General features: G+C 52.8%; 2 protein-coding genes across 5 annotated transcripts in view; one reads left to right on the forward strand and one right to left on the reverse strand.

The window, feature by feature from the left end:
• The window catches only part of LOC119828097 (katanin interacting protein), a 169014-nt gene extending 157079 nt beyond the window's left edge, over positions 1–11935 (forward strand). The window contains 9 exon segments of the mRNA XM_038350156.1: positions 2303–2468; positions 3513–3670; positions 4692–4756; positions 5741–5851; positions 7714–7853; positions 9197–9298; positions 9818–9975; positions 10062–10150; positions 10572–11935. Of these exon segments, the coding sequence (XP_038206084.1) occupies positions 2303–2468; positions 3513–3670; positions 4692–4756; positions 5741–5851; positions 7714–7853; positions 9197–9298; positions 9818–9975; positions 10062–10150; positions 10572–10630 (1048 nt within the window). The 3' untranslated portion in view covers positions 10631–11935.
• A 5485-nt stretch (positions 11936–17420) lies between these two features.
• The window catches only part of Gsg1l (GSG1 like), a 199125-nt gene continuing 188929 nt past the window's right edge, over positions 17421–27616 (reverse strand). For all 4 annotated transcript variants that reach the window (XM_038333044.2, XM_038333034.2, XM_038333025.2 and 1 more), the window contains one exon: positions 17421–17959. In XM_038333044.2, the coding sequence (XP_038188972.1) occupies positions 17862–17959 (98 nt within the window). In that variant the 3' untranslated portion in view covers positions 17421–17861. The remainder of the gene's footprint in view (positions 17960–27616) is intronic.

Below are 27616 nucleotides of genomic sequence, written 5' to 3' on the forward strand. Positions count from 1 at the left end.
TTTTGTTTTTTTTTAAGACAGGGTCTCACAGTGAACCAACCAGACTTCAAGTTCAGGATCCTCCTGCTTCAGTTCCAAGTACTGGGATTATAGAAGCATACCACCAACTCATCTCTCTCACGTTTGTTTTTATATTTTTCTTTTATTGAAAATAGTTTTTTCTTCAGTTAGGTATGGTATCACACACCTTTAATGCCAACATTCTGGAGGCAGCGGCAGGTGGATCTCCAAGTTTGAGGCCGGCCTGGTCTACAGAGTGAGTTGTCCAGCACAACAAAGGCTACATAGAAAAACCCTGTCTTTATAAAACAAAAACAAAAAAAGAGAGAGAGATTTTTTTCATCCAATACATTCTGTTTATGGTTCCCCTCCCCCAAATCCCCTGAGTTCGTTCCCACCTCCCCTCCATCCAGATCTAAAGAATAATAGTAAAATAAAACAAATATGAATAGGACAAAGAAAACAAGAGGCAAAGATAAGCATAAGAATGTCATATAGACACAGACGTACACATTCTCACACTCAGAAATCCTATAAAATCCAAAGATAAGCATAAGAATGTCATATAGACACAGACGTACACATTCTCACACTCAGAAATCCTATAAAAACACAAAACTGGAAGCCATGTATATACACAAAGGACCTATAAAGTTTAAAAACAAACAAACAAAAATCCCGTCCTGACAGAACACAAGACAGAAAACCCCCAAAGATGCCACTGAGTTTGTGTTCTCTTGGCCGTCTACTGCCAGGCATGGGGCTGCTGCCCTTGAGCCGTCTCTTCTGTTTTTATCCTTGCTGGTGGTCTTAGAGTCTGGGAACGCCTGTGCCCATTTATATATTTGTTTGCAATATTTATTTTCATTTGTTTGAAGCTCTGGGGATGGAGCCCAGAGCCTTTGGCATGGAGGGCAAGCATTTACTACTGAGTGCCCACCCTCCCCAGCCTTCTCATAAGACAGGATGGCCCAGTCTCCTCTTGTCTCTCTTGTCCCAACCTGGCCTCTACCATATCCCTGTAATGACAGGGTCCTAGTGGTGGCATAGCGTTTAGAGACCCCAGTCTAGCACGAGAACGGCTTGTTACTACTGGATGTCTTGGGACAATACCAGGTGATTGCCCAGGAGGAGGCTTCTTTTGCTACCAACCTCTCTGCCGTCCATCTTCAGTGTCCCCTTTCCCCAAGCCCTGAAACAGGGTTTTGGAGACTGACAGCCAGTCTCCAAGATGGAGGTAATTGCTTTGTAAGGAAACAGCAGTCTGCAACAGCCAGCTTCCTTCACAAACAGCAGGGTTGGTCTGCCGAATTTCCTCAGTTTTAACATGCCAGCAATTGTAAGACACACCATCCATCAATTTAATAACAGCCTTTAGAGCACAGGAGAGAGAACGCTTTACCTCCGTGGATGAACACTTAGATTTATTCTAAACCGCACACTATCAAATGGTAAAGGAAAAGTTGATTTTAGATACAGGAATTGTGGCCACAGCCTGAGTCACTCACAGGACAGTGACCCCCAAGGGTCCAAGGGTGGTGTGGGGTGGGGCTGATTGTCTCTGGGGCCAGGTCTCCAAGTGGCCATGCCACACAGAGGACAAAGGTTAGGGTCCAGGCTGTAGAGGCTGAGGCAGGAATGCATGCAGTGGGGCTGAGGTAACTGGTATGGAAACCCCTCCTGCTGGCTGGGGTTTCCCTGGGGCACGCAGACCTGTGGCTACCAAGCAGGTTGGTTCATCACAAGCTTGGAGCCACCTGCCTCTTCTGGCACCTGTCCCTAGCCTAGGTCTGCCGAGTTCCCTGTGTTTTAGAGACCTTACCAAGAGAGATGGGATCACTTCCCTCAACTGTGCCTTTGCATCTTTCAGAATGTTTGGACAACAGAGAAAAGGCCTGCCTCCCACCCCAGTGCACCCCTCTGACCTCAATTCCCAGCTGGAGCTGGTCCTGGCTGCCTGTGGTCTGCCTGCCTGGCCACATCCCGCATCTCATGATTGCTAACTGTCCTGTTAGCCACAGCACATCTTAGGGCGCCTGCATCACAGCTCTGTGATAAGCTCATTCCTACAGTCACCCTTCCTGGAGTGCAGATGTAACCTGTGGCCACTGGGCTGAGGAATTCCAAAGGGGGACACAGTTGTGTGTTAGCCTGGTGAGGATGATCATACACTGTTTTTAGCCCTTCTTAAGTGTCATTGCTTGACTTCGCTGTTCACCTACCTTCCAAGACACAGGTGGGTGAGGGAAGCGACTTTCCGAGGCCTCCCACCGTCTGGCTGACCTGCCCTCGTTGCCTGCAGGTTAATCGATGGCATGAACATTACCACTGAGGATGAGCACATGTGGCTGATCCCCTTTTCCCCTGGGTTGGACCATGTGGTTATGATCCACTTTGACAGAGCCCAAAGCATTGCTGGCCTGCGCCTCTGGAACTACAATAAATCTCCCGAGGACACCTACCGAGGGGTAAGCCGGGCAGAGCGGAGTCCACTGTCAGGGAGGCAGCATGATGAATGGCTGGTGTGGGTGCTGGAGAGGAACATAAATCCTCCAGAACCTTCCAAATGGAGGGGGGGGTGACATCCAGGGAGAGAACAAGCTGTGTTTCCTGCACACAGCAGACATAGCCCACATCCCAGGGCAGCCTGGGGAACTGCAGGGCTTGCCTCTCCTGTGACTGTGGGTCCCCTTCCCACACCATCCGAGGTTGTCATGTCAGCTATGGGCCTGCTATCCGTTGAGCACTGGAGAGGGTGCTGTGAGGCCAGCTGTGTGCCGTCCTCATTCCATCGGGTTCTCATCCTGCCTCCTCTTACTGCCCCACCTCTCGGGGTTCTAAGAAGGCAGGCAAAGAGTTGTCACTCTCTTGGGAACTACATAGCTAGAGTCTGGTCTCTGTCTGCCAAGCAGGGAACCCATTTTCTCTTTCACTGGTGAAAGGGCAGGGGTGCCAAGTAGCCTCAGAAAGCATATAGCCCTTGCAGTTTGCTGGTAGAGCCTAGCAGCATGCTAGAAGATTCCTGCCTGGACAGTGTGTGCACTTATGTGTGATTGTGTGCATTCAGCAAGCTCTCAGTGAGCACAGTGCTGCTATCTGTCAGAAGGACCAGCTGGGTCTCCGTTCTGTACCTAGAAAGGACTTGCTAGGTGCTGAGGGTAGAAAGAGGGAAGCCGTGCCCACCTCCCAGATGGGGAGGGAGGTGAGTGGAGGCTGGAGGCCTGCACAGCACTTGTGGTAGAGGTGGTACCCTTGGCCATCTCACCACACTGCCACAGGCTACTGCCACTGGTGTCTGGGGTCCTGCACCAAGTCCCATGCCTCCCCTAGGACTGAGACACATAGATAGGGTACACAGGTAAGTATCCTTTGGGCAGGGGCCTTACTCCAGGTGTCTTGTGTCCAAAATGGAACGTGACTGTCCTTGGAACTCAGGCCTGGCCCAATGTCCTCGTGTGGTAGAAAAGCCATCCACTGTCTTAGGCTCAGGCAAGCTGTGTCTCCTTTGCTAGGTCAAAATCGCCCACGTATCCCTGGACGGCCTGTGTGTGTCTCCGGCAGAAGGCTTTCTTATCCGAAAGGGGCCTGGCAACTGTCACTTTGATTTTGCACAAGAAATCCTCTTTGGGGACTACCTGCAAACCCGGCTGTCACCGGCACCCACCAGGAGGTAAGGGAGTGTGGGCTGGCTGGTCCTGTGTGTGTGCACCCTCAGGGCTGTAGCTGCGGCCACATGTATTGTCTAGAAACAGCTTCTCTTCCCTAGTCCCGATCCAGAAAAGGAGCAGGTGGGAAGCTCTCATTTGGGTTAGCAGGGATGTCCCGGCCCTAGTGTCCAGCATCCAAGCGTAAACCGAGTAAGTTTTACCCATTTACAGCCCCCAATGTCTGAGCACCAAGGGGAAACAAAAGAGCTCCCTTCCCCAATGGCAAAATTGTTAACAGTATCTTTGCATAGCACAGCCCAAGGAGGGCTGTAAAGAAGCTGAAAGGGAGGGCAGTGTAGTAGTTGTCTCTGTAGCCCTGGCCAGCCTAGAACTCACTGTGTAAATTAGGCTGGCCTTGAACTCACAAAGATCTTCCTGTCTCTTAGAATTTACAGTTGGAAACTGGGATTTTATACCCATTTCATAGAAATGGAAATTAAGGCCTGGACTGGGATCATGAAGCCAGCAATGCTCAGGGCTTCCTCTCTGTTCCATTTCTCTTCTGCATCCCCATCCTGCCTACATTCCAGGGACTTTGCTATGACCAACTTGATCGCCGTGCAAGGCCGCCTCAGACCTCTGTCCATCCAAATGGCCTGTCACACTCAGGCACCCTACCCTATCAGCAGCACCCATCCCTCAGCCTAGCAGACTCCGCTCCTCTGGGAAAGCAGGGGGTGTGGTTCAGAGAGTGACCCTGAGGCACATCTCACTCAATCATGCACCCCTGCATGGCTTTCCTAAGTGGCTTCACTACTCCGTCCAGGTGCCTTCATCCATGTGTCCCCACCTCTAGGCTACTCTGAGGATTGCAAGGGTCTATAACAGAAGAGCTGCATTCCCCCCCCCCCCCCCACCATCCCCTCAGCATCTCCCCTGGGTAAATGGGAGTTCACACAGGAACCTCTGCAGTCCTTGGCTGAGGAGTGTCTCTTGGTGACCTGGAACAGAAGGGCTCATGGTGCTGTTTTGGTCTCTTTCCAGGCTGGATTCAAAGAGCCTGGAGAGAGCCAGCATGGACTACGAGGCCCCGCTCATGCCCTGTGGCTGTATCCTTCTCGGCGGCTGGAGAGCTCATGGGGAAAGTGAGCTAAGAAAGGCGGCACTCAGACATAGGAACAGCACAGGTCCCATACCTCCTCAAAGACTGGGTTTGTGGAGGTGGCACAAAGGACCCAGCTGAGAGGAGCTGGAAAAGAGACAGGTGACCCAGGGAGCTGGCAGGGAGAAGGTAGGGACAGAGGCAGCAAGAGCCCCTTTTTTCTAATGTAACCTCATTGCATGACAGGGAAACATGGCCTTGAGAGCAGGCCATAATGACAGCCCCACTTCCCAGCCACGTAAACTAAATCACGAGAGCCAGGCATGATGGAGGCAGGAGGATCATGAGTACTAGACCATCCTGGACTATCTAGAGAGACACTGTCTCTTCAAAAAAGAAAAAAAGTCCAAAAGCTAAATACAAAAAAACAAAAGAAACAAGTCAGAGAGGTCAGATTTGCCCTGGTCTCTCCAGAGGTGTCCAGATCTGGAAGGAAGCAATGCTTTTGCCTGTGACTACCTGGGATGTGCCTGGGCTCCCAGGACTTCCATTCCTGGTCCTAGAAACTGAGGATCAGGAAGATCCAAGAGGGGCAGGTGTCACCTTGTGCACAAGGACCTTGTCAGGAGGAATCGTTCTGCTCACCTGAGGCTGTTTCCCCACCCTTAACATGCTTATTCCCTTGAACTTGAAAGACACAGAGGAGGGAAGAGGTGTCTGTTCTAATCATTTTATTCCCAGGCAGACAGGGGCCCAAGGCAGGAGAGTCCCACTAGAACCATCTGTCCACCCTGTCTGCTCCTAGAACTGCTCCTTCCTGTCCACCCAGGGCAGGGGCTGCGGCAAGTGTGGTGCTGTGTTTTTTTTTAACAGGCATCCATCCCTGGGAGAGGGACCCTTCCATGACAGACAAGAAGAGCCCCTATCACCTCTGCCACTCTGTGGCCTTCTCTGGAAAATTGAGCTTCTCTCTTCCTTAACCATAGCACAGTCATCTTCCAGTTCCAGCTGCTGTCCAGCTGGGGTGACCCCTACTACATCGGCCTCACGGGGCTGGAGCTGTATGACGAGCACGGGGAGAGGATCCCGTTGTCCCAGAACAGTATCCTTTCTGCTGGGGGCAGGAGGCGGCAGGGAAAATGCTGCTGGCAGACCGGTGCAGGCTCCCAGGCCTGTAATTCTAGCCCTCAGGAGGAGGCAGGAGGATTTTTGCCTATATGAGGCTCTATTTCAAAAGACCAGATGAAGGTCAGACATGGTGGTGCACGCCTTTAATCCTAGCACTCGAGAGGCAGAGACAGGCAGGTATCTGTGAGTTTGAGGCCAGCCTGGATTACCTTGTCACAAAACAGAAGGAAAGACCTGCTGCTGCTGCTGCTGACAGTGATGATGATGATGGCAATGGTGAAGTTGATTATGGTGGTAGTGGTGGCGGGGATGGTGATGGCAGTTGGATGATACAGTATGATGCCACTGGACCCTTGAAGCTGCTCTTACCTTGCTTACAAAAGTACCTCCAACCGGTTCTCTGCAGACGAGAGTCCCATGATTGAGAGTGCAGGGAGATCCCTGCTAAGCATAGGCCCTTCTTGGAGGGCACAGACACTGGTGTTCTAAAGGCCCTGACAATCTGCAGCAGAACTTAGTGGGAGAGGAGTGTATTAACTGAAGGACCATTTGCTCCTGATGTGCCTAGGCTGGAGCTGTTGATTGGCCCAGAGAGTTTCAAAGGATTTCAGTTTGGTTATTGGAATTTTCGGTGCAATGCCAGCCTCTGGAAGTTGCCTTGAGATGTGCCCACACAAGGCCCTTGGTCATGCGGAATGACAGTGACTAAACCAAAGGTCTCGTGGACGCCTTTTCAGTTTCCCTCAGGGCTGACTCCTGGGGCTCGTGTTGTCTGTCAGCCCCCCAAACTCAGTGATTCCTGGGAACTTCTGTACCAGCACTGTACCCACAGAAATCCTGGGAACAAAATATTCTGGAATCCTCATTGTCCAAAGGTGGAACTTTTGAGACCTGTTTACCCCCGGTCACACAGCCCAGTTGTAAAGCTTTAAACTCTCTTGCCTGTATTTTTGTTGCCTGCTTTTCGTCAGCATCCTTGAGTGTGTGATCTCTGGCCCTCCAGATAGGGAAATGCCAGCCTAGCCCCAAAGTGTGTCCTTTGTCTGCCTGGGGCCCTGGGTGTCTCTGGAGTTATTGTCTTCCTCATAACGTAGGGAATGGCTCCTGGATCTCTAAACTTCACTAATTTTATCAAGAGGGCTCATATCCAGTGTCCTCTGAGGTTCCCCTGCCCATCTTAGAGCATAGAAGTTTTGTGCCCCTGTTACAGGTGAGGTGGCAGGATAGGTGGTGCCCAGTGACTTGTCTGAGATTTTCTGTGACAGTGACAGAGACAGACCCAGCTTCTGCACATGCACTTTGAGGTCCCTGCTCTATTCAGCTCCTGACAAGTGGGTGTGACCTGTATTTCAGAGCAGTGGCAGCACTGCCATCCCTGTCTGTGCGTCTGCAAGTCCCTCATTTCCAGCTATCCCACCTGTGGTCCCCTGACTTTGAACTTGACCCCTTAGCCCCATACACGATCTCTTCTCCTTGGCCACAACCCCATTTTCTTAGAAAATAGAATGCGTCAGGCAGGGATGGCGCACGCCTTTAATCCCAGCACTCAGGAGGCAGAGGCAGGCGGATCTCTGTGAGTTCGAGACCAGCCTAGTCTACAAAGCAAGTTCCAGGACAGGCTCCAAAGCTGCAGAGAAACCCTGTCTCAAATAAGCAAAAACAAAAAACAAAAATAGAATGCATCTATTTTCACTGTCATTCCCAGCCTGCTAAAGTGTAGGACGCCAGCCCAGCATCTCCTGAGACACAGTGCTGACTGCTTGACAGCCGCCTTGAGGGTGACACACTGTGCACAGCGAATGAGTTTGGGTTACTACAGCTTAACCTACACCTCAGACATTGCAGCCTTTCCAGACAGCGTGAACGCGCTTGAAGGTGTATGCGGGGACGTGCGAACCCCTGACAAGCTTATTGACCAAGTCAACGACACCAGTGATGGCAGGCACATGTGGCTGGCCCCCATCCTGCCCGGTCTGGTGGGTACCTGCCCCCGGACCCAGTGACTCTGGGAGCCATTAGAGAGGTGCCAGCTGTGGATAACGGCTCTTGTGTGACCCTTCCAGGCCCACAGTTCCTTCTCTTACTCCATGGACTTTACTCAAAAAGATACTAGATGTGTGAGGAGCTCCAGGAACCCTGCAGTCAGGGTCTCTGCATCTTCCTGCCTCTTTTTGTCAAGGCCTCTGCAGCCCACTCCACTGGGGCATTTTCCCCTTTCCACTCTCCTTTGCCTGGTTCTGTTCCTTATATCACACGGCCCATGCCACAGTGTGGCCATCTTGCCCTCGCTCTGGCCCCAGTCAGCCAAGTCAGCCATTCTTACCAATGACTCTTTCCTAGCTCTCAACCCCTGCAGTGGGTCTGATCCATCATCGCAGAGAGGGAGGAAGGTCCGGGAGAGGGTACAGGCCATCAGCAGCCTCCACCTCAGGAGCAGAGCCCGTCAGCAGAACATGGTGGGATGCAGGGTCCCTGCCCCTCTCCTGTAACTGAGTATAAAATGACATTTTCCTCTTAGAGGAGGGAACAACTCCCATAGGGTCAACCCCTCAGCCTGGCCCCTTGCTGTAAAGGGGTACACATAGCTCTTGTGGCCTTCAGAGCCCCGCCAAAAGCAGTTCACTGCCCTTCTCTGGCCACTGTCATTCTCCTAGTGGGAATCTAAGGATCTGAGCAGAAGGAGCCCCCACCCAGCCCTCACGGTCTCCAGGTCATTGCTCTCCGCAAACTGGACTCACCTCACATCCAGTTCTTTAACTTACTGGCCCTCCAAGTGAGGAGGGAGGTTTTTCTGATGTTGAGCCTGCTGCATTGTTCAGTTCGTGCTGACCTGAGGCTGAGTGCTAGCCGTTTGGTACTCCCCGGCAGACATGGGCTAGAAGAAACCATGGTGCTAGGGCCAGAGGACTCTGGCTTTTCTGCTGTAACTCTTGGAAAGGATAAATGGGTCAGGACCATGCACATTGTTTGGTGGAGAGATGCTCCCGACCTCAGCAGGTGGGGACTGTCCCTGGGCTTTGACCCGAGGAACAGAAGGCCAGGCTGCTCTCAGTTCTCCGCCAGGATTTAAATGAGGGCCACAGCAGCAGAAGGCAGCAGGCCCTCCCAGAGCCAGCTCAGCAGTTTGTTCCAAACGCAACCACACGTGACTTGACTCAAAATGGGGTCTGAGGATAAGAGTCCTCGGAACTTGAAGCTTCCCACAAGGGATGTGCTGCCACTGGCATCTGGGGCCCAGCTTCCTACCCTGCTGCCCTGGGCCCAGCCTGCAGTACTGTTTCCAAACACAGCTGCTTTAATTAGCTTTGCTCTCTGACAGGTGAACCGGGTGTATGTCATTTTCGATCTGCCCACCACTGTGTCGATGATCAAACTGTGGAATTACACGAAAACACCTCAGCGAGGGGTGAAGGAGTTTGGCGTGAGTCCTCACTAGCTGGTGTGGGCGATCACTGCGCTCTCCGGGAACTGGGCTGTGGGCAATTACCATTTGCTGCAGTTGGGTCTCCATCTCCAGTTGCAACCTTGGAAATGCCTGGTCTCTCAGAGCAGGGAAATCAGCCACCCCACCGTGAATTCAGAACAGCTTTGGAATAATCCAAAGCAAGCTCTGAACTTGGCCCTGGACTTGGTGTTGCTTTCAGGGCTCTCTCTAGAATCACACAGCCTTAAGAGGCACCTGGGTGGCCGGGGGAAAGAGCAGAAGCCATGGGGGCCAGAGATTGAGTCTGCCTCTATCTCTACAGTTGGTCACCCAGTATTGTGAAATTCCTGGATCCTCAGCCTCCAAACCTGCAGTCCATGCTGACAGCACGTGTCCTTCATGCTGGTGTGGGGGTGGGCCTACTATCAACAGGGCTCTTCAGTGAAGCTTGGGCTTGGAACAGCAGAGGGGTGGGGTGAATGTGGGGTGGGGCCTCATTTCTATTCTGTCTCTTAGCTGCTGGTGGATGACTTGCTGGTGTACAATGGCATTCTTGCCATGGTGAGTCACCTGGTTGGGGGCATCCTGCCCACATGTGAACCTACCGTGCCCCACCATACCATCCTCTTTGCTGAGGACACTGACTTATGTCACCAGGAGAAACACACTATCAGGTACACCCCTGACCAGCTCTAATGAGGATGGGTGGCAGGGACCTGGCCTGGGAGGCTGATGGGCCTTCTGTCTGCTTCTCCTGCAGTAAGGCAGAGGAAGACCAGGACATACAGATGACGAATGAAAACCAGGTCGTCACCACCTCGAGGAGGAAGCCAGGCACCGCTGACCCAGGCAGGTGTCATGTCTCTGCCCTGCACATCCCTGTCAGAGGTTCAGTCTGGGTGGAGAGGAAGCAGGCATCAGAGTCTACTGGCCTTGCCCTGCCTGCTCAACACATCTTTCCATCTGGGAACCTGTCCCAGAGTAACAAGCAGCTTCTGGCTGCATGCCTTCCCCGTGACCAGGAAGGAAGGGCAAGGCACACTGTGGGAAACCAGAAAAGGGCACCAAGAAGAGAACTTCCTGGGACAGGTGACATCTGATCTGGGTCCTAAAGGATGTCTAGTAGCATAGACAAAGGCCTTATGGGTTCCATGGTAGAGCCTACTTCATGCATGGGATAGGCCACGAAGGATGCCCAGAACACAGGTTAGCCCGGCCTATGTCTGCTCTCGGGGACTGTGTAACTCACTCCTATGTCCTGTTTCCACAGCCTTACGCCCCAAAACCTGCATCCGTGAGAAGGAGATCTCCAGGCGTTGGCGGTGCTGACTGGGACAGGAGGGAGAGCCTCTCCAGGCTGGCTAGGCTCTGTCACCAGCCCTGGGCAGCGCCCATGTTCCTCACACTTCAGGGGTGGCCAGCTGGACCCCCAAGGGCTGAAAGAGTGTGAAGAGAGACGAGACTTTAATCACAGCCTCAGGAACTCTGGGGGTCAGATGAAAGGGTCAAGAACAGAATAGCTGCCCCCGGCCACACTGGGCTTCTGCTTGGAGCCAGGGGTACCTGGTTTGGTTCCTCTTTGTGCCTCTCCTGTGAGGTCTATAAGAGCATGGCCTATGGCACCCCAGTCCTATGCAGCTCCTGATCCAGGCCAGAACTCAGTACATGACCATGGGGCCAGTGCCCCTCGCTGCACAGCCCTGCTCACTAAGGGCAACAGAGACGCTGAAAGGCCGGCTGGGCCACAGCTCCTCACCTATCTTCACCTATGCAGTGCCTCTGGAGGCCTGGAGGGGATAGGCCTAGGTGGCCTCGGTCCTGCTAAAGAGAGGAAGTGAGCTGTAGTGTGTGCTGAAATCTGCCCTCAGCCCCTGCCTCTCCTCCCATCACACACACGCACATGCACACGCACACGCGCACGCACACGCACACACACACACACACACACACACACACACGTCAGAGTTGGGAGGACCTGGGCTCAGGCTTGCCCCTTCTCCCTGCAGCCCAGAGCCCCATGCCTGCATGTACATCTATAGAACAAGCTCAGATCAGGGACCCAATCAGTCTCCCAGCAGTGGGTAATTTCTGGTTCCAAATATTAATCTGTTGTTTTCCTGGCTTGCGGCCCAGTGGGGCTGGTGCTGTGGTACGGAGCTCAGTACGTTCTGATGCTACCAAGAAGCACAAAGGCTTCCAAGCGGCAACACCCAGCAGCTGTACAGATGTTTTCATTTGAAGCCAGCTGATGTGCAGATAGGATTGCCTCTCTGATGAGAATCCATCATCTCTGTAGCCTCCAGGGCCCCCCAGCTCCTCCACTCATTCCCAGATGAGCTGCACACCTCCCAGGAGGACCATCAGATCAGCTCCTAGAAGGAAGCTAAGACCATGGCTTTAACAGGAATCCAACTTCTAGTCCTCAGGGTGGGCACAGGTTTTTGTTTTTGTTTTTGTTTTTGACCACCCAAGACTGTGACCTTGGTGTGCTCCCTGCAGATCCTTGGTGGGTGTTTATAAGTGTATAAACAGTGTATAAATGCAGTCTCAGAGGGAAGGCACTGGTACAAGCATTAACTCTCAAATAAATGTCTATTTTTTCTTAACAAAATCAATAAAAAATGTTATTAAGAATAGAGTGTGGTACACTGGATGGGGTCAGCCTGAGGGAGCCTTTGCTGCCTCCAGCCCTACGCCAGGGTTGATCTAAGGTTTGCTGAAAACTCGTGCATGTGCCTATCTGAGCTCTGCCTCCACGCCTGCAGGTGGGGACATGGCCCTGGACTCACTTTCTCTGCCATGTCCACCTACCACACCAGGAAACTGTGCATACACTACACACCAGGCACTAATCATTTAATCCATGATGCATATACAGTAGCTGGGGCACAGAGACGCTGTGTAACCTTCCCAGGGCATGCGACTTTGAAAGCTATTAATGAATGCACAGATCCTCAGGTGACTGCTTGCTGGACAGCAGGGTGACAGCTCCCTAAGAGTCTTTGACTACAGGGCCTCATCTGGGGCATCTTCAGATTCCTGGGGTCCTTACCCACTTCCTCCAGAAGAGTATGGCTGGTCCTTAGCATTACGACTCAGTTGCTCTTGGACAGGAAGAAGGAGGCGAACATCCACACCCAGGCGACCTTTCCTAGAAAGTCACCACCCAGCTGTGGTACTGGTGAGGAGCACAGGCCCTGCACCTCCACACGCTCTCTCTCTCTCTCTCTCTCTCTCTCTCACACACACACACACACACACACACACACACACACACACAGCGTGGGCTCTGCACCTCCACACGCTCTCTCTCTCTCTCTCTCTCTCTCTCTCTCTCACACACACACACACACACACACACACACAGCGTGGGCTCTGCACCTCCACACGCTCTCTCTCTCTCTCTCTCTCTCTCTCTCTCACACACACACACACACACACACACAGCGTGGGCTCTGCACCTCCACACACTCTCTCTCTCTCTTTCTCACACACACACACACAGCGTGGGCTCTGCACCTCCACACGCTCTCTCTCTCACACACACACACACAGCGTGGGCTCTGCACCTCCACACGCTCTCTCTCTCTCTCTCTCTCTCTCTCTCTCTCACACACACACACACACACACACACACACACAGCGTGGGCTCCGCACCTCCACACGCTCACACACACACTCACACTCATCCACACACTGTGTTGCTGGTAAGAAGCATGGCCTCTGTCCTGTGGGGCAGATGCTGGCCAGGCTGTCCCCTAGATCCACCCAGTTCCTTATACCCTGCTTGGCCCAGATCCTGCCTCTGGGCGGACGTACAGAGGGGGCTCATCTGGTGATGGAGCAGTGAGGGTGTTAACACTGGCAGCCAGAACCAGACCAGGTGAGGGAGGCTAGATGTAGAAGTGGCCTAGGGTAGTGCTCTTCAGATGTCCCCATGGCCCCTTTGTTCTGCTGGCTTTCATCTTCTTCACAGCCAGGAGAGAGGAAGTCGGGGAGCACATGAAGGAGCAGGTGTGTGGCAGCAGTGTTCACAAGGACGCCCCAACCCTGAGGACCTGCTACAGGCTGGGGAGTTTGGATAGGGCTGCGTGCCCACTCGTGCCCAGGGCTGTCTCTCAGCTCACAGCCTGGGCATATGGGCAGCTCTGGCAGCCTTGTTTCATAGGAACAGCAACAACACCAATGGTAGCCAACATATTTGAGGCTGGCTCTCTGCCAGGGAGCTGGGCCTGTGGGGGATGGACACTGGTCCTCATTTGCTATAGGTGCCCTTCTCCCTGCACATTGCATGCTGGGCCATGGTTCTGTAGCCGGAAGACCTGAGTTCAAGTACAGGTCCCACCATCCTCTCTTCCTCTATCCAGAGCACCTTCTCCTGAGCTACCTCAGTGGAGTTTGGCCCTGACCCCGGCTCCCCTGCACAGCAGCAGTGCCTTCTTCCAGGAGTTGTCCCAGCATCCAGAGCATGGGTCTTACAGTGCGTCCCTCTCAGGAGACACTCAGCCAAGTCTCCCAGTGACCATTATTCCATGTACAGACTCGAGAGCAGGATGCACAGACCTCGGGCTGGATATCCCTGGCAGGGACTCTTTCCCGGAACAATAAGCCTGCCCCCTGAGTTCCAGGATGTGCTCGGCCTCAGCTGATTGCTCCAAAAGCGTCTCGTAGCCACTGACTGGACAGAGAGCTATGCCCACCCTCCACTCCACTCCTACCCCTGTGCTTTGTGGCAGGACGGTCCCCTTTCTACCGGTCTGAGACTCTTCACCCAGCTTGCTCCCTCCCCAGCAGAGGGAGAGGAAGAGAGACACCCCAGGCGGCCCTGTTCCAGCTTGGCCTACTTCCTCTTCCTGGTCACACAGCTTGGCTAGGTCCATAGCCATCAGCAGACCACAGTTCTCCAGGAAAGTGAAGGTGATGGTGCGGGAGCAGGGTGGATAGTTGTCCAGGAAGGACTGGCCAGGGGACAGGAGCTGTGCTCCCTATGGGTTTGCATCCAGCCCTCCTGACTCTGTGGCTTTCTTGTATGGGGTTATGTGGGTAACCTCCTGGGATGGTATGTTTCTCCATCGTGTTACCCCATGACAGCACCGTGTGCAGCTGTGTTCCATGTGTGCACGTCCTCTGGTGACTCCTTTTCAGAAAGGGCCAAATGCAAGTGTGCGACAGGGCAGGATTCACACCCACGCCTGTCCAAATGCACATCAGGATGCTTGGTGCAGCCCTCCCTTCCTCCCTTGCAGCAGCAGCTCCTGCCAGCCTCGTCCTCAGGCCTGGCAGCAAAGGCCTATGAATCAAGCTGACATTTCCATTACCTAGGAGATGAGTATATGACCGGGTCCGGGTGCTGTGGTGGGGGTGGGGTGGCAGGGTGACCACTCATCAAGACCACAAACCAGGGAAGAAGTGGAGACTGGGACCTGCTTTGGCCAGGGAAAACTGCCGTGGGTTTGAGATGAGGGCATCAAGGAAACTGCAGTCTTAGTCTATGGATGGGGTTGTGTCGTGTACCCAGACGTAGGCATGGATGCTGTGCACTTCCTAGTGTGATCTCTGTAAACTGTCAGTCTGGCCAAGGTCAGCTTCTGAAGCTCAGTGGCCAGATGTGGTCCAGACTTGGGAAGGATAACAGGCATCCACCAGCTCAGAGTGTGGGACATTCAGACCAGTCCTCTGCTTCCCTTCCTGGACTCTGGGTGGTTTGGGGCTCCTCCCAGGTTTCAGACCAGATGGCACCTCCTGATTATGGCTCCAGGAAGGACACACAGTGGTGTTAACTCCCAGCAGGAAGAAAGCCCTTCAGAAGGTGACTGTGAGACCCATGATATCACTAACCTGGAACTGCCTCCTTTTCTCTATTCAGCAGCCTTCCTGCTGTACTTGGAGACAGTTGGGTTCTAGGCACTTCCCTGAAGGACCCGAAGCCTCCTGGCCCCATGCTCATCCTCTCTCCCTTCCCTCCTGACAATGGCCCCCATTCCAGTCACCCACATACCATAATCACAGACCACTTGCATGATTATTTATTTAGTATTTTTCTTTAAGCCAGCTTTTTTTACTGAAATGCCTATTGTGGTTCATTCTAAGTTGCAATGCTTGACTCTGGAGCGTGGACACGCCCACACAGTTTTCTAATACACATTTACATAGACACAGCTATTAAAATAGATGACAGATTTGCAACTAAAATCATTTCCTGGGCCTCCTGGGGCCCATGATCAACCTCACAGGGTCCCTGGATGACCATCAAGACCTACAAGGTTCCTGGTGGTGGGCCAGATTCTAGACCAGTGACCTCGCTCAGGACCCCTCAGCGTGACTCCCACTCGCACAAGGCCAGGGTTGCAGCTCCCCATGCTGGCCCTCTGGTGTCTTTATAGCTGTGCAGGACTCGGCCCAGGCCAACTTCGTCTCCCCCACAGCTGCCCACACCAACCGTGTGAATGCAGAGTGGGAGAGAGGCGCCCTCAGAGTGGCTGAGCACAGCATGCATGGGGTCCACCCTTTGCCCCCAGGCGTTCATCTCTGCATTCCTGTGTCCTCCTCCCACACTAGTCCCTCCTCTTGGCCCCTGAGTTGGCCACCTGACCCTCCTCCACAGGCCTCTCACTCAGCGCCCTGCAAGGACCTGGGAGTCCCGCCTTAGCCATCCGCTCTAGCCCGGAGCTGGGGTGACTTTCTAGACGACACACCTTGGCCAGCTCCACTCTGCCCAGAGCCCCCAGCTGTCCTCAGGATAAACTGTGGGTCCCTCATGAAGCTGAGTCATCTCTCCAGCCTCGTTCCACCCTCACAGCCCCACGCTTGTTATTTGGACCATTTGAAAGGCCTCTCCTGTCCTGCTCTGCCCTCTACAGCCCAACACCAGCAAGATTCCCTTGATCACCTACCACTCAGGTGGTCTCCAACAGGCCCTGCCTCAGCCCTATGGCCCCATTTCCCCTCACTGACATGATGGCAGGGTGCTCTCCATGATCCACGCCCTCTGTGTCACCCTCCAGCAGCTGTAAGAGGTAGATAGAGTGAAGACTCCCATCTGTAGGGGAAGGCCCCCGGGGTTGAAGAGACAGGACCTGTTGCTAGGCAGCCTGACTCCAGGGCAGGTACCACACCCAGCACACAGACAGCTGTCATCTCCCATTTCATCACTTGTCTGCTTCTCTGACATCTCAGTGGCACACAGTAGGGGGCACACAGAAGACACCTGTATGCAGACAGTTGTACGGATGGGTAGCTGGATGATGAAGATGGCTGGTGCATCGGCGGGTAACTGACAAGAGGAATGGCAAGGAAGGATAGTGGATAGCTGGATCCTGGGTGCATGGATAATTGAGGACAGAGAGATGGATGATCTGTTCATGGTTAACGGATGGACGGACAGGTGGATGGATGCTGGATGGGTGGATGGAGATGTGACGATGGATGCACGCTGCTAGATGGATGGATCATAACTGTCTGGTGGATAGGATGGATGTGGGCTAAATGGGTTGTGGTGCATGGATGGGTGCCGGGTAAATGATGGATGATGGGTGGGTGGATGATGGATCATGTATGGATAAGTGGGTGGGTGGATGACGGCGGGTGAATGTTGGCTAAATGGATGGGTGGTGGGTGGGTGGGTAATGGCTGGAGAAGACCACATTCTGCCTCGCTCCGCCAATCTCTAGAAATCTTTCAGGGCAGGATGGGTCCTCTTGGGAGACTTAACTGGGAGCGAGTCTGATTTAAATTCACTCTCCCACATGTCAGCTCTAATTTCAAGCAAGAAACTTCGCTCTCTGGACCCCCAAACTCTCATGGTCAAGACAGAAATTGTTTCTCACCAGCCAGAACTTTTATGTAAAGTGGCCATAGACACAGGGTAAAAGATCCCCCGGGGTCAGGGTGGTGTCACATTGCTGAGGTTCCCGAACACATGTGCTCCCTCCAGCTCCTGGCCTGCTCCTCCTGCCATGCTCAGGACTCTGGTGCTCTGCCCACCCGTCTCTAGCCTGACCTCACCAGGCTAGGCTGGACTCTAGCTCACGGATGGATGTTTGGTCCTGACTTCAGGGCCCAGGGCTCACACCTCCAGGGCAGGGTGATGATGAGGGAGCCAGCCCACACACAGCAAGAGAACAGGTTCAACAAGTATTTATTGAGCCCCTGCTGTGTGCCTGCTGTGACCCCTGCAGAGGCAGTCCCTGCCTCCCCATCAATAAGCCCTGCTCGCTGTCCCCACAGGGCCCTGCCTCTCTGGGCATCTGCTTGGCTTTGTGTCTGATCGTGGGTGTCCGGCGTTCAATGGCCAATGCCCATGTCCTTCCTGGTTTCCCAGCTGGGTGGGGCTCTAAGCGTGGCGGTGGCTGCTGCCTCCAAGTCTCTGTGCAGTCCGTACAGTCCCTCTGGCCTGCCTGACCCATCTGTGGGGCCCCAGGACCCAGGCAGCGGTGGCAGTATAGGCCTGGTGTCTCCATGACTGGAGAGCTGAGTCCACAGCACACAGACCAGGCTTCCATGTCCTGTGGGAGGGGTAGTGCCAGCGATGGCAGGAAGGCAGGGGCTGGCTTGGGTCACATCACACCCAGTGCCCCAGGACCCAGCACTGCCGGTTTAGCTCGGCTGCCTCATGAGCTGAGCTCCGTGGCCAGGAGTCTCCCATGTGTGGCTGGTGCCCTGCAAGAGACAAGGCAGACATTACCAACAGTGGCCGTCTTCCACCTCTGCCACTTTGGCCTCTGGCCCAGCCCTAGCTTCCATCTGCTCCGTCAACCCACCACGCTGCACTGTCCGCCGCCGTCCACGGACTCCCCAGCACATGGAACCCCAGCCTGTGCTTGCTGCCCGTCAGTGTGTCCCACCAGCCCCCTTGCACACAGCCCGCTCACCCACCCAAACCCACACATACTCCTCTCACCCACCAGCCCCCTGCAGCCCATCATCCCCTTCCACTCCACTGCACACCTCCCAGCCCTCTCTCTACACCTACATCTGCTGCGATCTAGACACTGGGGCTCTAACCCTTGCACTCACCGGCACACCCACCAACAGTCTGCCACCCTGTCTGCCTACTCGTGTGTGTGTCTGTCCATAGGCTCAATGGTGCCTATCAGACTGACCTCCCAACCCTACCATCTAGTCACTCCCTACAACTGTCCCTTCAACCCTTCTCCTAGCAGATTCACCAAGTCCTCCCTACCCCCCCATTTACCACCCACCCATTCATCCATCCGAGTCCCTTACCCTACCATCTCTCCACCTTTCCATCCAACCCTCATAGCCAGGCTCCTCATGGGCCCAGAGGCACCTCAGAAGGCATGTGAGCCAGAAGGCACTAGGAGTGGGTGACTCCACACCCCTAGGTTTAATGCCCCACCCCAATAGTGAGTATGCATCAGTAAGCCCAAGTTGACCTTGAACACATTGTCCCCACCCAACCCCTGCCACTGCCCTGCATTTCGAGACCTGTCAAGCTGAAGGACAGCCCTTCCCCATCCCACACACTCCCTCCTGTGCCCGGTTAGCTTTTGGATCTACCCCCACCTTCCCTCAGGAGCCTCTTCAAAGTCCCTCTGATGTATCCAAGCCACCCCTGTCACTCATTGAGGACCACCGTCCAGTGTCCCGGCACCTGCCATCCAGCGGAATCCTCCAGAGCAAGCTCAAACTGGTCCCTTATGAGGAGCCTGCCCTGACATCCTCCCCTGCCTGTCAGACCAAAATGCTGTCCCCGTATTATCTAAGAGGGGACAGAGGTCCACCCCAGCTCAACAGCTGGGTAAGTGAGGCAGCCATATGGAACTAGACAGGCCAGTGCTTCCAACCGTCTCCATGAAGAGTCCCTGTGCTTTCTACTCTGAGCTCCAGCATATGGAGGCATCCTCTAGGGTCAGACGGCTCTTGTAGAGAACCCATCAGGATGAGATTCTGAGCAGACACTTGCAAATCTCTCAGGACAGAGCTCACTGCCCGTCTGTCCCAAGGCACTGACCGTTCCGTGCTGCTCTCTGGATGCAGAAGTTGGCACGGGCATGAGGAGGTTGTCATTTTGTTTTTTCTGCTTTTTCTCCCCTTCTGTTTTTAATATTCCTTAATGTTAGTGTTTTGTACATTTTGCTGTATTTTTAAAGGAGTGAAAAACATTTTGCAAACATTCTGGAATCATTTGGCCTTGGGGGGAGGAACATTTGTTCTGGCCCCAGCTACCCAAACAGTTGCAGTCTTTGAATGAGCTTGTTGCCAACATAAAGGTGTTTGGTTTTTTTTTGTTTGTTTGTTTGTTTTTCCCCTCTCTCTCTCTTCTAATGAGAAGCAAATATTTGGTGCATAGAAATGTTTGGCTGTTTTTCTAAATGAGTATTTAGAAATGACTGTAACTGCTCTCACGGGAGCCAGCAGGCAGAACTGCAAATGGGAACGGAGAAAGTGGTTCTGTGGTTTTGAAGGAGGAGCAGGCAGCGTTCACCTCACTCCCAGGGATAAAATGAGGCTTTCTGACCCCTCGCTCTATGTGGCCACTGCATCATGGACTGGGGCTCCCCTCATTCTCTCACCTTCTAGAAGGTGCTCAGGGCCCAGAGCCATTGGCGTTAGGTCTCATCAGTCTGGCAAAACTCTCCCTGACTCCCTTTTCGCCTCCTCTCCTGGTTCCTTCACTTGAAGAGCATCCTCAGCCACAAAGGCTTTGTGCTGGGATTTGGGGATCCCAGCTCAGCACTGCTTCTAGACCCAAGATGATGCCACAAGTGGGGACAGAAGCAGCCTGCTGCACTTTAGACAACATTACCACAGGAAATCTGGGTTCAGATCTTCCAGAAGGTTCAGAGACACTGAAATTTTTGATTTCAAAATAAAACTGTCTGGCTTTACATGATGACAATTAGCGTGTTTAAAATATTTTCAGGGATACTATAGGCCATAAAGCCCGACTTCACCCAAGGGAGGCTGCCTGTGCTGACTGTTCCCCAGCCTGTCTTTGTGGACCCTGCCCTGTGGTTTCCCACACCCTGTCCTCTGCTGGAAGTGCCAGCAGTGTGTTGCTGGACAGTATCCCCACCCTTATCCCGTAGTTCCTGTGCTCTCTCTCCTTGGAAACACTGAAGGGCCCCCAGGGCCAAGGCCCCTCCCTGATTCTGCTCTCACCCCCACCCCATCCTCTAGAGCAACTTACCTGGGGTGGGGCCATCTATATGTCCAGATGGGAGCCCATAACCCACTGGCTTTTGGCCTGGCCCATACAAGTCCTAAGCTGATATTTTCTTAAGAAATAAAGCCAAGAAAAGGGAAGAGGGGCTTCTGAGCTTGGGGGTGCTCTCCTCTACCATGCTATCTGACATGTGTGTATGATATAGCAGCTCTGTCCAGTCTTCCTCTTCTGATGCAGGCTAAAGCGATAAAACTATACTTAGTTCTGATGGTCAAAGGTTCAAATCCATGCTCTATCAGACTCAAGCTATATGAAATGTGTGTATGTGTATGCATGATCAGGTGTAGGTGCACATACTCAAATGTATGCGTGTGTGCACATGCTCAAGCATGTGTGCTGTGTGTGGGTACATGTGCATGTGTATTCATGGGTGGAGGGATGCGTGGGTGAGTGCATGTTTGCTTGTGTTAATGTGTGGATGCATATGCTCGAATGCGTCTGTGTGTGTTCATGTGTGTGTGTGCACATGTTCAAATGTGTATATATGTGTGTGTTGTGTTCATATGTGGGTGCACATGCATTCATTCTCATCTTTATGGATGCCAAAGGTCAACAGCAAGCATCTCTCCTTCTTCCCCTCTGTATTACTTTTGGGGTCAGTCTTTCACCAAGCCTGGAGGGCACCCAGAGCACACCCGTTCTCGACTGACAGCCAGCATGAGTCCATAGCTTTTCCTCTCTACCTCTACTCCCGGTGCTAAGTTCACAAGAACGCCCTTATACCTAGCTGCTTGATAAGTGTGCTGAGTATCTGAGGTCTTCTGATATGACAAGTACTTTGCCAGCTGAGCCACCTCTTAGCCCATGTCCCACCCCGCTTTGGTTTTTTAAGACAGGGTTTCACTGTGTAGCCTTGGCTGTCCTGGAACTCGCTCTGTAGACCAGGCTGGCCTCGAACTCACAGAGATCTGCCTGCCTCTGCCTCCTGAGTGCTGAGATCGAAGGTGTATACCACCACCCTGCTACCTATGTGCATTTTAAAAGCTGTGTGGCTTTTGGCAGGTGGCTTCACCTCTCTGAGCCTAAGCAGGGAGATGTGAGACACAGAGGAGTTGGAAGGCCCAGCTGGCCCCTGCACTGAAGCCCTTCAGCACCTGGCCTGAGTACCCAACAGGACTGGGCTCTCTTCACAGACAGAAATATAAGTTCTTACTTGGAGAGAAATCAGCTCAGGTCTCACTGGGAGGGTTTGTAGCACAGGGTCCTTGTTTCTCCTTACACCCTAACCACACCCTAAACTTAGCCGATGTGTACAAGGCTCTAGAAACATGATTTTTTTCATTATTTTTAATTTTCTTTGTTATTGCTTATTTCTGAGATAGGTTATCACTGTGGTCAGAAGCTAGCTTCAACCTTATGATCCTCCTGCCTCAAATTACGTTGGATTAAAGGCCATCACACCCAGACCTTTTCTTTTAAACTGATATCAAAACACAGACAAACGTAACATCTGATCTGCTCTAGCCCAAGCACCCAATTCCTCTGTGCCAATAGCTGTTTTGACCTTTCCTGAGGGCACAAAGGGCCATCTTCCTGCCCCAGGACCTGCTCATGGGATTAGGCTACATCTGCTAGTACAGCATGGGCTCATCAGGGTGGGCGGCCCTTCCAGACCAAGGATGTCAATGCCGCCAGGAATGTGTGCATGGGAAAACTAGGGCACTCAGAGGGGAACTGACTTGCCCAGAATCACTTTGTGACTGGTAGAATGTGGGTAGGAGGCTCCAAAGGTGGACAAGTGGCTGATTCAGTGGATCTCATAGTTGCCTAAATTAGTGGAGGACCAGGGGCCTTTGGGAAGCAGTTTCTCTCTCGCTCTTTCTCTCTCCCTCCCCTCCCATCCTCCCTCTCTCCCCCTCTCCCTACATCCCCCCTCTCCATCCCTTTCTGTCTCACACTCCTCTCTCTCCCTCTATCCCCCCTCTCTCCCTCTCTGTCTCCCTCTCCTTCTCTCTCTCTCTCTCTGGTGGGGGTTGGGTGGTGACTAGAGTGTGCAGCACCCACTGTCTGAGGTTCTGAAATCCAGCCTCTAGAACTCAGGGCCCCCCTCTAGTCTCTAGTACCTCAAGCTAACCTCAGGCCCTAGCAGGGCTGAGGATGTAGCTCAGTTCACAGAGAACTTGCTGAGGTCAATCCCCAAGACCTTGTCAACTGGATATGGGGACACACAGCTATAATTCCATCTCTCTGGAGGTAGAAGCATGAGGATCAGAAGTTCAAGGTCATCCTTGGCTACGTAGAGAGTTTGAGGCCATCCCAGGCTACATGAGATCCTTGTAAAGGAAAGAGAAAGACAAAGATTTAGGGAGAAAGACAAACAGACACAGATAGAATGTGTAGGGGATGATGGAGAAAGAAATTAAGGTTAATGTTGAGGCACCTGGCTTTGGTGACCTAGCAGCTAGAGACACTGTCGTGTCCTAAATGAGCCAACATCAGTGTGGCCCTAACTCTCCATATGCCACTACCATGAGGGGGCTCCAGATGTACTGTGGCATTGGCAATATAAGTCCCCATTTCCTCCTGTCATAGCAGGACAAAGGCCAGCTCTGCTGGTGTGCACAGTGGGCTCCTAGCCACTGCCTCCTTGCTGATGGTACTTCTGCTGAATGAATGATGTAGGTTCAGGAGAAAGAACAGGCTTACATGGACCCATGTGAGAGGGAGGGGATGTGTCTGTGAAGGGTGTTTGTGCTGTGCCTAGGGCCTTGGGCCTCTGAGCTATCACTGACCCTGTTCTCTTCCTCATACCTGAGATCAGGCTGGGTCTATTTGGTGCATCTTCCCCAGAAACACCAATCCTTTGGATCTTTTATTAGGCATGTCCCCAGTGAAACAGGCACATATGGGAACCACTGCCTGCCTTCTAGATGCTTACAGGGAAGGGACGGAGACAGGCACAGCTATGAGAGATGGCAGCAGTCCTAGCACAGCTGTCCCTGTCACCTGAGATTTCTTATGATTTGCACCCTGTAAGGCAGGTACTGGCTGTTGCTGCACCCATTCAGAGCTGAGAGACCTCGGGGACGAAGTTTGTCCAAGGTGTTGGCACTGGTATTTGAACCCTAAACCCTGGACTCACAAGTACCATGAAACCTTGATTGTCAATACACTAGACTGAGAGATGCCTAGGAGAGTGGGGTGCCTGTGGGTGTGTTTCCAGAACCATTAGATCACCAGGGCCCCGACCAATGTGTCCAGTTAATTCAGTGATGAATTAAAAATCTGCATAGACTATTGGAAGAGGTAAACTTGGGGAAGGTGGAGCCTGCTTAAAGAAAGTGGGTCACTGGGGTGAGCCATTCAAGGGTATGTTGGCCCTAGTCCTGTACTGTTTCTACGTCCTTGCTGCAAAAAGGAGCAACTCTTCCCCCATATGTCCATCTACCATGATGCTCTGCCTCAGCCAGGCTCACAGCAACAGGACCAAGTTGACATAGACTGACACCCCTGAAACCGTGAGCCCAAATCAACCTTCCTCCTATAGGCTGCTTCTGTAAGGTGTTTGTCATGGAAATGGGAGTCTGACATGTCCTCCCTTTCACTCCTGCAGCAGCAGACGGTAGCGCGTGGAGATACGCACAGCTCTCGATGCGGGGATGCCAGGTGGCAGTGGCTGTTTCCAGACATGGCAAGTGGACTTTGCAATAGCTCCGGATTCTACTGCAGTTTATTTACTACCCTGTTGGAGGGCAGGGACAGATCGTTTCAGGCAGAAGTGACAAGGTATCAAATAGATTCTTGGCAGGCTGAAAAGCTTTTAAGAGGTGTGAGTGCCCAGCAATCTCGCCATTGGGGGAAAGTAAGCAAGGCACAGCAGCAGAAGAAGGGGTGACGGCACCAAGTGCAGAGGCCCCCTCTCCTCGTCTCTAAGGTTTTAGGAGTCTGTCACAAGACATATCATACTTTACAAGCAAGGCTCCCATACATCTCCAGCCAAGGAATTGACTCTCCAGGGAAATGTACTGATTCTTCTGTTTGCTTGGCTTCTGAGACATAGCAAGACACTATGTCACCCAGGCTGGCCTCAAACTTGTAATCCTCCTGCCTTATCTGTGCTTGGTCCTGCACTGCAGCAGCCTGTGTTTTAATGAGAATCCTAAAGTGTTTCTTGGCAACAGGCATGGCTAGAATACTATTACCTGGGAACAAACATTATACAAATAGGAAAGCATCAGCACTGGCTAGCTTAGATGTGGTCAGGCCTGTGACAGTCCCTAGAGCCAAGTTCCTTTGCGGCAAGACAGATGCTTCTGACTTTACAGGGACCAAGAAGGTTAAATCGTTACCAGAACTGCAGGGAGGACCTGCTGTGGGGGTACACTGTGCTACCACTGTTGGTACGGGGTCCTGCATTGGCAATATCAACCAACACTCTGGTAGGGAGAGAGTGGAAATAAGCAGTTAGCAAGGGGCTCAGAGAGAGGGAGTGAGCCACAGATGAGATGGAAGAGGTTCCTGGGGAGTGCTGTGCCACCCATAGGGGAGGCAGGAAGGTCGGGGCCTGGCTCCAGAGCTGGGATGATGAAGTCAGGCTCATGTTTCGTGAAGATGGATGAAGGAGACTGAAGCAAAGATTCCCACCTTCCCGCTGCTGAGTGGCCTAGCCTGTGACCCAGGCAGAGGGCTGCAGGCAACAACCGCTCTGAACTGGGTCCCCGACCAGTGGGCCCCATGGGCACAGATGAACTGTTTGGAAGACAGACTTATGTGGGACCAGACCCACACACCTGTGGTACCCAGTTCAGATGGTGGAGGCAGGAAGATTGCAAGTTTGAGGCCAGCCTGGGCTACATAGGGAGATGCTGCCTCAATACAAAATGCAGAACCCCAACTTGAACCCAGATCATTCTTTATTCAACTCTCCACCCCAGCGTGCTATCAAATTGGACCCCTGACCTCCAGATGGCTGGTCTCAGAGGTCCTCAGGCTGCATGCCCATCTGTGCCCAGCAAATTGGCCTTGATATTTATTTTGAAAATATGGTCTGGTCTGCTTCCATTTTAATAACAGGAGGGACACTGGAAGTGTTCTATTGAATTTGATTTTGATCTAATCAAAACGCCAAGTTGCTCTGGGCCCACAAAAAAAAATTCTTCCTTAAAATTCGCTCTGTTGTTCTGAGGGCAGCTGTAGCCAAAGCCCATCTAGACAGCGTTCCCACAAGCTGCCTTTGTGCCCAGCAAGCAACAAGCTCATTCAGAGCCCTGCCTCACAGACACACCTGGCAAATCAAATGCTTGTCCCGGGCATCATACTTGACAGGAGCCAGGAGCTGCAAGCCCCGACTGCCCCAGAGGACGACACAGACACCCAGATCGGATGGCAGCATCGCTTCTGTCAAATGTCACGCCTGATGTGCTCCTGAGCTAGCTGGTGGCACTGAAAAGCCCCAACGGTGGGTTTCAAAGGCAGCCTCTCCCCGGGAGCAAAAAGACGGTGGCAGTATCTGTATCCTAGAAGGACCGAGGGGAAGACAGCAACCTTGGCAGCAGTCAGGAGAAGTAAAAAAGTTTATATAACTCTTCACGTCAGAGTAGCTCGGGGAGGAAGTGGCGGGAGACATGCAGAGGTGCAGGGGCACCAACTGAGCACCGACTGGATGCTGCTCACCAACCTGGTCTATAGACACAGGCAATATGGACAAGGTGTTTATCAGAGAGATGCGAGAAATGGGAGCCATGCGCATAACAAAATGTTAAGCGGGAGAGGGGCAAACGCTGGAAAGAAAAGATCTTTGGAGGGGGAGCACAGGTATACCAAGGCTCCCAGAAGGGAAAGAGCTTGGCACGGTGTAGCTATTGCCCAAAGTGGCAGGAGGGAAGGGAGAGAGGAAGGTGGGGAGATGGGGGCTCTAGGGAGCCCATAGGGAGCAGAATGTCTATGTGTCAGGCTGGGTTTCATCACAGACTAGATAAAGTGAGGTCACTGCTCAGCAAAGTTGCCTGGTAATTCTTCCTTCTTCCGCCCTCTGGATGGATCAGTCATCAGAGAGCTAGCAGGCAGGAGCTTTTCAGAGCGCACGCAGCAAGTGTTTAATAACGTGGCTCCCTGACACCCTCCTCCCCCATGCCTCCTGCCGACAAGCTGTCCCCGGCAGGAACTGAGCAGCTGCTTCACAAGGAAATATTGCAAAACTCGCCCAGGCGGTTCCAAAATATTTTCTGGGCAGCAACCCCGCAGCCGCTAAGAGGCCGGGTTCTGGGGACCGGCTGCTTCTCTAGGCAGTTAGCACTTTGCTCTTGCTGGGCCCCCATCCTCGGGACCCCGCCTGGGGAGACGGGTCCACACAGACAGTTCCTCCACACTACTGAGCCTACATGCCCTCTGATACCGCCTGACTATACAATGTTGGATAAGCCCCAGTCTTTTGGTTTGTTGAGACAGGGTCTCACTATGCTGGACAGGCTGACCTCGAACTTACGATCTTTCTGCCTTGAACTATGAATATTGGGATGACAGGAATGTTCCACCATGCCTGGCCAGAGCTATTTTTAGCCTCCCCAGGATTCCTTGTCTTGTGTGCCATGGGGTTAAATTGACTCAGTGAGTGAGAGAGCTCATCCTCTCTAGCCCCTGTGCTGTGCCTGAGATAAGGTGGCACACTCCGATGTCACCAGGGACATCAGCAGGGACCCCACTGTGGCTCTCGCCACACTATGCCGTAACAGCATGGATCTTGTTGTCCTACAGGCATGAAAACTTGTTAAGGTCCCACAGTTGGCTTTCTTGTCTGTTTCTGGGGCCCACAGAAGTCCATGAGTAGTAAGAGTGAATGAATGAATGAATGAATGAATGAATGGATGGATGGATGAGTAAAGGAACAAGTGAATGCCTTTTGTGTATCACGGAAGCAACCTCTCCAGATAAACAGATTCCTTCCTTGGGCATCCATCCTCTGTCCTCTGGTGGTCCCCAAAAGCCCTAGGAAGGAGCGCAGCTATCTCTACCAACTGCCCTGATGAAGGACCCACAGACAGAGATGCTCAGGCACTAGGCTCTTTTCTCCCTCTGGGAAGCCAGGGTAGAGAAAGTCTTCCTACTTGCTCCTTCGAGCCCTAGGGCACAGCTCCCCGTACCCGCCCTTCTCCACAGATGACCTTGTAGTCCCTCAGTGCCAGCTGTCC

The sequence above is a fragment of the Arvicola amphibius genome, chromosome 1, assembly GCF_903992535.2.
Source record: "Arvicola amphibius chromosome 1, mArvAmp1.2, whole genome shotgun sequence".
NCBI classification, from domain to species: domain Eukaryota; kingdom Metazoa; phylum Chordata; class Mammalia; order Rodentia; family Cricetidae; genus Arvicola; species Arvicola amphibius.